This window comes from Dromiciops gliroides, chromosome 2 (genome assembly GCF_019393635.1).
Source record: "Dromiciops gliroides isolate mDroGli1 chromosome 2, mDroGli1.pri, whole genome shotgun sequence".
Lineage (NCBI taxonomy): Eukaryota > Metazoa > Chordata > Mammalia > Microbiotheria > Microbiotheriidae > Dromiciops > Dromiciops gliroides.
The window spans coordinates 292,970,134-292,981,270 of NC_057862.1; the positions used below are offsets into that span (position 1 = coordinate 292,970,134).

At 42.2% G+C, this 11,137-nt stretch overlaps 1 protein-coding gene across 1 annotated transcript in view; it reads right to left on the reverse strand.

The window, feature by feature from the left end:
* The window catches only part of ZNF839 (zinc finger protein 839), a 35,781-nt gene extending 25,240 nt beyond the window's left edge, over positions 1-10,541 (reverse strand). The window contains exons 1-2 of the mRNA XM_043981323.1: positions 10,074-10,541; positions 1,259-2,140 (exon numbers count right to left, since the gene is read on the reverse strand). Coding sequence (XP_043837258.1) covers positions 1,259-2,140; positions 10,074-10,478 — 1,287 coding nt within the window. The 5' untranslated portion in view covers positions 10,479-10,541. The remainder of the gene's footprint in view (positions 1-1,258; positions 2,141-10,073) is intronic.
* Positions 10,542-11,137: the final 596 nt, after the last annotated feature.

Here is an 11,137-nt window from a genome sequence, read left to right on the forward strand (position 1 = left end):
ATTAAAGCAACATATTAAAAGGATTGACTATGACAGGTTTTTATTTATAACAGGAATGCAGAGTTGGTTCAATATTAGGAAAACTAAGCATAATAGACTACATTAATATAAAAAACAATTTTAAAATCTCATGTCAGTCGATGCAGAAAAGACTTTTTAAAAAATTCCTATTTCTAGGGGCAGCTAGGTGGCACAATGGATAGAGCACTGGCCCTGGAGTCAAGAGTACCTGAGGTCAAAAGGCCTCAGACACTTAACACTTACTAGCTGTGTGACCCTGGGCAAGTCACTTAACCCCAATTGCCTCACCAAAAAAAACTAAACCAAAACAAATAAAACACCTATTTCTGTTAAAACCCCTAGGAGGAATAAAAATAAATGTATCTTTCCTTAATATGATGAATAGTATCTATTTAAAACCAAGAGCCAGTATCATCTATAATGAAGAAACTCTAGAGGCCTTTCCAATTAGACCAGCAGTAAAGCAAGTATGTCCACTATTATTTGATAAAGTTCTAGAAATGAAAACTATAACAATAAGAAAAGAAAAAAATAAATTCATCAACAAATACTCAGTGCTAGGCACTGAGGATACAAGTACAAAGAAGAGTAAGGAGGGGGCAGCTAAAGCACCAGCCCTGGATTCAGGAGGACTTGAGCTCAAATCCAGCCTCAGACAGTTGACACTTACTAGCTATGTGACCCTGGGCAAGTCACTTAACCCTCACTTCCCCCCCCCCCAAATGGGGCAGCTAGGTGGTGAGGTAGATAAAGCACTGACCCTGGATTCAGGAGGACCTGAGTTCAAATCTGGCCTTAGACACTTGACACTTACTAGCTGTGTGACTCCGGGCACCCTTAACCTTTGTTGTCCCACAAAAACAAACAAACAAACAAACATCCAGCAGCTGAAGTTTTAGCATATAAACTGATAGGTTCTAGGCTCTTTCTTACTAGAGAAATTGGGGGTAAAAAATGGAAGACTAGGTCTCAATTTTTTTTTTTAAGTGAGGCAATTGGGGTTAAGCGACTTGCCCAGGGTCACACAGCTAGTAAGTGTTAAGTGTCTGAGGCCGGATTTGAACTCAGGTACTCCTGAATTCAGGGCCGGTGCTCTATCCACTGCGCCACCTAGCTGCCCCATAGGTCTCAATTTAACATTTAAAATATATACAAATGGCTACTGATAAATCTCAAGGAGAATTTCCAGTTTAAAGTCAGTGACACAGGAGATATGAAATTCAAGAAAAAAAGTTACCTGTTGCCCATTCCATGCTGAATCAGGCTCTGCAATGGGTGGAGCTACTGTACTTTTACTATTTAAAGCAGTTGGGGTTGATGGTTCAGGAGCCATTATATTCCCAGTGCTATCTGCTTCTCTGCTTCCATCAGGTTTATCAGATATCAATGTTTTAGGTTCCAGCTGTCCATGACCTGGATTAAGCTTATAATGTCGTGCTAGTCCTCCTTGTCCTATATATGACTTTTCACAAGTCTGACACTTAAAAGTTTTAGGCTTCAGGTAACCATTTGAAGAATTAAATAATGTATCTTTCCCCCTCTTGTCATCTTCCTCTTCCACATTAAGTTCTGAATAGTCATCAGAATCTGACTGGTGCCCATCTGCTAAATCCTCAGTTTTGATGAACTTGTAATCTTTAGCTTTATATTTTGGTGGCCGTGAAATTCGCCCTGAGCGGGTTTTCACTTTTAAAGATTTTTTGAGTTTCCCGGTGCACTCACTTTCAGGGGTGGAAATAAGTAAATCTGCTGAATTGGACATTGCTGATGATGTAATTGTTGAAGTGTTAGAGGCAGACACAGGAACCAGTGTGGCCCTTTGTCCATTCAGCATTTTGTGTGCCATAAACTTCTCCACAGAAACTGGTCCAAGAGGAGGCAGTGGTCTCTGCACAAGAAGCTGAAGAGGAGGTGGAGATGAAGTATTTGCCAAGTCCTGTTGTTCAGTTCTCATAAGAGGCTGTATCTGGATAATCGAAGGATTAACAACACTTAATCCTAACAAATTTGTATTCCCATTGAATGGCTGGCTCAAAGTTATTGTTTTGGGCCGGATTGCTGCAAGAGGTGGCATTGGTCTTTCTCTGGATTTTACCTTGACACGAATGGCTTCTAGTTCCTTGAACACAGAAAATTTAAAAAAAAAAAGGTATAAAGTTATGTTCTTTTCTAAATTGCTACAGCATAGCTCTCATGACCTTGATCCAACATTCTGAATAAAGACCATAATCATGTCACTTACAAATAAGTACTGCAAAGATATTCTAACTAAAGTCTCTTCTAACTATGAAGATTTTAAAGTCCACATAGGTTTATGATTCATATCAATTTTGCTCAAATGATACAGGACTGGAAAGAACCTTATTGATCCATTTGGTCCAACATCTTCATTTTTATATGAAGAACCTGAAACTTGGAAAGAATAAATGACTTGCTGGAGGGTCCCACAGATAGTAAGCAGCAAAGTTGTAATTCAAATCCAGGTCCTCTCCAAAATCAATGATTTTTTTCATAACATCATGCTGCCTCCCTGGACATTACCTAATGAAACTCATGCAAGTGTACATGTGTATATGCATGTATGTGTGTACACATGGATGCGTGTGCGTGTCCATATATACATACATATACACACATATCTTCCACCTTGGTACTCTCCTGATACTTCATAGCAATATGGTAGTCAACAACCCTGGATCCTGGGTGCTTGGCCACAGAGTCTAGAAGGTCCTACCAAAGGTGGAAAAGTTTCAAGTACAGATCAAACAACAGACTGTGTTGTCTGTCACTGGAGGATAAGTATGGAGCATGAAGTCATCATCTCAGGTAATTATTATTGGTTTTTTCCCCACAGAAATTTATAAAACCATCAATTAAATCATGGAGGAGTTCCAATCTTTATCAATATAGGGATACCCACGCTATCATGGATCTTTTTTAAGTAGTAAAGAAATACACACATATTTGACAGGCTGCCAACATTATTAAGCAGGAGAAAATGATTTAATAATGCCCAGACATAAATTGTACTGGGTTTGAATAAGTAGCTCCCTGAAAATTTCAGTCCTCATATCTTCTTGTTTTGCTATTGATAACTGGCATTCCAACTATCCTTGTATATCAAAGTCTTACCCTACCTGTAACAGTTTTTGTTAACCCACATGTAGCAGTCAATGTGATGAGTATCTTGATGTTGTATGGTACTGAATAACATCCTTCAGATGCTCTCAGGGACAAAGATATCAACCCCTTTCCCCCTCAGCCTAAAACCTGATTCATTAGCTTATTAATTCCCTCACAGGTTCATAGGCAATCAAGAGTTATGTTCTGATATTTCCTTATAAACTATAACAACTACAACAACTCTCTCATAAAATTAATTAATTAGCAATGAACCCCCACCCCAGTTTATAAAGACTGGAGAAATCTCTTTTCCCATAAATTCTCTCTACTCAAACGATCTCAAACCCCACTTTCACAGAGGCTTAGATAAACATCACTGTTACTCATTCCATCATTAATTAACAGATAATAAATTTGTCTATAGGTATATATAGATAAATATTAGCTAAATTATCAAAAGATATAAAGATCTATAATATATAATAAATATAAATAGCTATCTATATCTACATCTACATAAACAAAAGTCACCAAGTCACAGCTAATTATTGGCAGCAACTTCTGTTTCCTCACACAAGAACCATGTTCCAACAATTCAGTTCTCTCAGTAGGGCAATTTAGTCTCTAAAGATGTCTTCTCCACTGAATAGGAGTTAAATTCAGCTCTACCAAATTGTCTCTCAAAGATTACAATTAACTCTCAATCTCTCAGACTAGTTCTCTCTTACATTTAACTATTCAACTCTCCTCAAAGATTTTTTTCCTAGTCCTCTCTGTTCTCTGTAAAAACTGATATGGGGACCCCTGTCTTTGGCTGAAGTTGGAAAGCTTCTGCTCACCCCGAACAGCTCCCTGGCCTCCCTCCCCCAAGAAAGCCTTGTGCGCCACACCCCACCACTCAGCAGGGATAAGCCCCAGGTTCTTCTGCCCAGTGGGGATAAGCACAGAAAACCTCAAGTGCCCCGCCGGGCTCCCTCCGCCCAGCCGGCTTGCCTGGCACGGGGGCTTCACCTGAATTAGCTTGGGGAGGTGGGCATCAGCCAGCCCATGGTTCCTGAGAAAGAAGGGTATTATATTCAGGAGCAGGGGGTAGTAAGAAGGTAGTGAAGACTGAGAGAAGGACATAGAAAGGAACGAGCGCAGGGGGACACTACAGAGGAGACACAGGAAATGGAGAGAAGGAAAGGTGAGAGGAAGCACAGGGGGATAGGAAGCAGCCAAGTTTGTTGGCCAAGGTTTCAAGTCATATATTCGATTTGTCTTTGTTCTTATCTCTAAGTTTATTCTTATCAATAAACCCTGTTTTGTTGTTTAATTGAAAGAGGCTTTTTAATCTGTCCCTGGATTCAGGAGGACCTGAGTTCAAATCCAGACTCAGATACTTGACACTTACTAGCTGTGTGACCCTGGGCCAGTCACTTAACCCTCATTGACCCTTGCAAAAAAAAAAAAAAGAAAGAAAAGAAAAGAAAAGAAAAGAAATTATGGGCTTTTGTCAACGCTCAAAGGCCCCAACCAGAGGAGATTAATCTAGATTGATTGAATTAAGTGAGACTGACTGAGATTGACTTTGCTGATTAACTACTTAAAGTTAATTAAATTGAAACCACACCTGGCTGGCCCTCAATAGGGTATTGTTTTCAGATGCTAAGGACTTTGAACTCAACAATGAGACCACCCTCAAGTCCAGTGAACCAAGGAATTTGGGTGATGTTGACCAATCAGCTTGAAGGATGGCCTGGGGAGGGGGGTGGGGTGGAGAAGAGGCAGGAAGTGGGAAGTGCTGTTTCCTCTTAGTTCAGCTCAAATAGCTCATGGTGAAGGACTAAGGAGAAGAAGCAGACCAGGTTGAACCCTTAAATATAGGAGAGAGAGGTTTTTTCCCTTGGTTTTCTGACCCAGGTGTTCTCTTTTTCACTAATAAATACTTCATACCCAAAACTGGTGCTAACACTTCAAATTTATAAGTAAACCCTAGCTAGTTTTCCCCACACATTGGGGACAGGAAAAAGGCAACCACACATTAGATTTTACTCATCACATATTCCATTACACTCAGATACCATAGCTTATTTAGCCATTCCCCAATTGATGGGCATCCCTTTGATGTCCAATTCTTAGCCACCACAAAGAGTTGCTATAAATATTTTTGTACATTAAGTCCTTTACCCTTTGTTTGAATGTCTTTGGGATATAAACCTAACAGAGGTTATTTCTGGATCAGAGAGTATGGACAATTTTATACCCTTTTAGGCATAGTTCCAAACTGCTCTCCAGAATGGATGGATCAATTCACAATTCCACCAACAGCACATTAGTGTCTTTAGGGATACGCTGAAGAAAAAGAGGTCACTAATGCCAAGGAGTTTATAGTTTAAGGGAAGTGATAAGACATGTTGTTGTTCATCTTTCATTCTTGAAGAGAACCAATAACATCATTCAGTGATGTCTCAATTTGCAAACTGGATTTAAGAGAAGCAGAGTTGCACAAAGTCTTCAGCCTCATTCCCTCTTCCAGAGTCATCAAAGTCCAGTGTCAAGACAAGAGTCAAAATGAGTGGCAAAGGCCCAAGATGCAAAGGATGACCTTGGAAGTCTTCAATGACCCACCAAGCTCAAAGTTCCCCATTGAGCCTGCTTCAGCCACCTTCATGGCTGTTGGAACAAATTGTTCTTATCCACGCATTTCGAGCCATACTTGTCCTGGAAGGAGAGCAATACTCATCACTCCCCAAAGGCACCTCCTCATTCTTCTTTTACCTCATACCTTTCCAAGTTTTCCAAATCTGAAGTCCCACTCAATCAAAAATGTCCACCCAATCTGCCCTATAGTAGAACCCCTGGGTCATTTTCCCTTTCTCAAGAGGTTCAGCAACTGGCTCAATAGCTTCCTTTCCTCCCCAACTACCATTATCTAAGTAAGCCCAGGCTTCTTAAACTGTGCATCATGAGTGGGAAAAGTTTAAGAATCCCTGATCTAAGCAGCCTGAATATTTATAAAGGTACTCCTTAACCTCCCAATCCAACTTCTTGAATCCTAAATCCTACTCCTTCGATTCCACCTCAGCCATAAGGATTGTTATATACTAGACCTCACAATTAACCACATCTCCTTCATGAGAAACTCTGACATTTGTCTAACTATAATCCATTATTCTACCTCTCCCTATGCCTCCCCCTCTCTTAAATCTCTTCTCCATACTCAGGAAACTGCTAATCTTTCAGTACTTTCTCAGGCTATGACATCTGCTGTGACAATTTTCCTCCCTCTTCAACATCAACTTAATAGTTCAGCTCTACACAGTTCTCTGTTCTTGAATCACTTGCCTTCTTTGTCCTATCATGATCATCCTCTCTTGCTAAACCTCAGCTCTGGTTTACTCCCACTATCTGAATTTGTTCTTATTCACAAGCCACTGAACAGAACCGGAAGTCTTACAACCATACTAACTTAGATACCTTACAAATCAAACCTTAATACCTCACCTTCAGCAAGGCAATCCTTTTATTCCCCCACAACTGCATGCCTGTTTCATGCCCCACAGCAGCTAATACAAACCGTCTCTTCTCTTCTCGTCTCGTCTCTAGCTTCCCAAACTTCCTCACTACCCCCATTCTCAGCTGAAGATCTTGGCTGTAACTCTTCATCTCAAAACACCCTGAAAGGAAGGCCTGAAAAGACTTGTATGAACTGATGTATATAGTGAAGAGAGCAAAACCAAGAAAACATTGTGCTCAGAGACAGCAATATTGTTTGATGAAAAACTGTGAATGACAACTATTCTCAGCAATACAATGATTCAAGACAATCCCAAAAGACTACTGCTGAAACATACTATCCACCTCCAAAGAAAGAACTGGTATTGATGGAACATAGACTGAAACATGCTATTTTTCACTTTCATTTTTTTTATTCAAGTTTTCTTGTACAAAATAACTAATATGGTAATGTTTCACATAATTGCACATGTATAATATATAGCTGATTGCTTGCCTCAGGGAGGGGTGAGGGGAAGGAGGGATAAAATTTGGAACTCAAAACTATAAAAATGTTTATTGTTAAAAAAAATATATTATCTCACTGAAACTCACAACAACTCTGCAAGGTAGATGCTATTAACAGAAGTTAAATTCCCTGCTCAGGATCATACAGTTAGTAGGTGTCTGAAGCCAGATTTAGACTGGGGTTTTTCTGATTCCAGGTCAGTTGCTCTATCCATGTGCCACCTGCTGCCTCTGTATTTAAGCATATACCAGTATATGTATATGTATTTATGTCGATGTGTATCTACATACATATATTCTTGTATACACACACACACATATACACACATAAATACACATAAATGCATGTATTTTTATCTCTCCCACTGAAGTATAAACTCCTTAAAAATAGGAATTGTTTCAGTCTTTGTCCTCTCATCCTCAGCACTGGAGCATAGTGCCTGGCACATAATAACACTTAATACTCGTTGATTGATTTAATCAAATAATTAGAAGACCATTAAGTCCAATGGCCTTATTTTCCAGATGATAAAACTGAGGCCCAAGGAGGTTAAATGTCATGCCCAAATTCATACACTGAATTTATAGCAGAATTTGGTCTAGAACCTAAATGTGTTGATTATTAAGGTTGATTTATTAAAAACAATAAACCAGTTGAGCAGAACATTTCTGGAGTAATCTCCTTGTTTTCTTTTAGTCTCCTCTGGTCTTGTTTATATCACTATAGTAATATGGTAATGGCACACTACCACACTAACTCTAATGTATGCAGGAATTAAAGATAACTGGAGTTGGGGGAAAACAAAACACCCTGAAATAATCTACTATTCTGCTCCTTTTCCCTAGTCTCTGACAAAGAGGTGGCTCTGCTCTGCCTGTGTACTTGATCCCATCCACTCCTGTCTTCTCCAGATTTCATTCTCAATCATCCCCTTTTCCACCAGTTTCATCCCTACTGCCTTCAAACATGCCCAAGTTTCCCATATCCTTTAAAAAAAAAGGAAAAGAAAAACAAGAAAAAAACTTCACTCGACATTTGCATCACCTCAAGTTATCATTCTGTATCTCTCATTTTCTCAGCCAAAGGCCTTAAAAAAGTTATCTAGGAGCAGCTAGGTGGCGAAGTGGACAGAGCACCGGCCCTGGAGTCAGGAGGACCCGAGTTCAAAGCCTGCCTCAGACACTTAACACTTACTAGCTTTGTGACCTTGGGCAAGTCGATTAACCCCAATTGCCTCACACACAAAAAAGTTATCTAGACTCACTGCCTCCACTTCTCATCTCTGTCATTCCTCAACCTTCTGCAATCTGGCTTCTGACCACTCAAATTGCTCTCCAAAGTTACTAACAATCTTTTAATTGCCAAATTTGATGGTCTTTTCTCAGTCCTTATCTCTCTAGGCCTATATGCTGCCTTTGACACTAATGACTGTCCTCTTCTCAAATACACTCCTTTCTCTCTGGTTTTCATTAAACTACTCTCTCCAGATTCTCCAGTTCTCTTCCTACCTGTCTGACAACTCCTTCTCAATCTTTTCTGAGTCATCATTCAAATCACACCCCCTCACTGTGGGTGTCCCCAGAGGTTTTGTCCTAGGCCCCTTTCTTCCCTTCCTCTCTCTCTTCTGTCTCCCTTTTTTCCTCCCCTTTCTCTCGCTCTGTCTCCCTCTCCCTGTAATCTCATTGGCTTCCCTGAGTTTAATTATCACAGGAGAGACCGTATGGAATAATGTATGACAGCTGGCTTTAGGAAGAAAGCGTGAGTTCAGCCTATAATATACTGCCATTGGAGCTAAAACTTCCATCTTAAGGCAATGGAAAAAACGTCGGAGAATAAAAGTTTTGTGAGCAGAACTACATACAAGGAAAATCAGTCCTGCTCATTAAACTTTTATTCTTTAAACATCCCAATTACTTACAGCCTAAAGAGCAAACTCCTTTTTCTGGAAATCAAGACCCTCTATAACCTAGCCACACTATATTCCCTGTCTTTTTCTTACAGTATTACCCTCCAAATTCCAGACAAATGTAACTCTTCATAGCCATCTCTGAATGCACCTTAATGTTCCCAGGCTCTCTGTATTTGCTTATATTACCTGCTCCTACTAGGCTGAGTTCCATGAGGGTGGGGACCCAATATTATCTAAACTTTGGACAGCTTCAGGACCAACGCTCTACTTACTGCAGGTTAATAATAAATGTTTGCTAAACTTAATGTATCTCAGCTAAATAGTTAGGAAAGCATATTACAGTTAAAAATTACATCTGCAAAAAAAGGTCAATTTTTATCGGCAAATAAAAAGTTCCCTCTCAAAGAAGATGGGGACCACTCATCCGAAATGTTGAAGGGCAGAGGAGTTGGACTACATCACTTCTAAAGATGCTCCTGGCTCAGATTCTGCAACTGAAACATATAAACTCGACCTGAGTACAGTAGTCTAGACCCAGCTTTGCTGGCCCACAGTAGACCTTAAGCCAAAACAGTTCTCAGCCACTTAATAGTTTATGTGGCCCGGAGCAAGTTATTTAACTTGAGTGCCTCAGTTTCCTCAACTGTAAAATGAAAACTAGAGTAGCACTTTTCTCCTATCATTGTTGTGAGAATCAAATGAGAATTTTTGTAAAGCGTCTAGTAGCGTCTGGTAACATAGGTTTACACGCTTAATTGTTCCCTAATAAATATTGTATCTTTCTTTAACTATTTGCCTGCGTGACCTTGGCAAAATCACTTCTTCTATCTGTGCCTAGGTGTCCTAATCTGCAAAATGAGGAGATAGGAACGAGTGTTTCCATCGTCTCTAGTCACTTCCAAGCGTAAAGACTCCACACTTCACAAACCTGGGAAACCGTTAGCAATCACGGCGGCGACGGGAGGCGAGGGGGCTTGGGGGACGGAGGTGTACGGGGCGGGGGGGGGGCCTCACCTTGGGCTGCAGGAGCCGAGGCGGCGGCGGCGGGGGGTCGGGACCCCAGTGCTGGGCCACCTGCTGGGCCGCGTCCTGCAGACGCCGAGCCGCATCGTGCACGACGCCGAAGCCACAGCTCCCGCGCGGCCCAGGACCCGCAGCCCCGGGGGGCCGGGGTGGCGGCGGCGGAGGCGGCGCTTTCCTCACTTGCTCCAGAACCCGCTGGAGGTCCTCGGGAGCGAGGGGAGCCGCGGGAGAGAATGGGGCGGGCTGCGGCGGCTCGGCTTCCTCCCACAGGGCTGGGGTAGCTATCAGACTTCCAGCCGGTGGGACACAGCCCGCGGTCTGGCCTGGAGCTGGAGTCGGGGGTTCCCGGAACACGTCTCCCTCTTCGCCGCTCTCCTCGGCCTCCGCTTCGGCCATGGCTTGCCCTGGAAGTCGCGGCAGAAGCGGGAGAGAGAGAGCTCAAAACCCGGGAACTGCACGAGCGAGCGCGGCTGGAGTGACGACATCCCGAGGCGCCCGAAGCCATTGGCTGGCGACGTCGTTGGGCGTCAAGGGGGGGGGGCGGGGGGAGGGTGTTGGAGCTACGGGTTGCTCCAAGTACAAGATTCCTCTGAAAACCACCTTCTTCGGAGGGGAGGTAGATTGTTGAGGTCGCGGGATCCCCGAGTACCCCAAATTGACCTCGTGCAGTTTCTGCGTTTGTTTTTCCTTTCCTTGAGGACCAACCCAAATCCCAGAGGACTAGTTGGAGTCACCTCTGTCCCGCCGATTTCTCACACTCCTCCCCTTGGTCCTTTATTTTACCTCCTCCAGATGTAGAATTGATGATAATCTGATGGAGGGCTAAGCCTGGAGCTGGGAAGCTCGGAGGCCGAATTCGGCCTTAGACACTCGGTGTGTGACCCTGGACACGACGTAATCTCTCGTCTCCCTCTGTTTCCTCAGTGGTAACGTGGGAACAAGAACCACCCCTAGCCCAGGCGGTGGAGGGAGGTTGAAAGGCTAAAACGAGATCATATTAAGTGTTTTACAAACGTAAAAGAGCTATATAAGTACTGGTTATTTTTATTATCCTT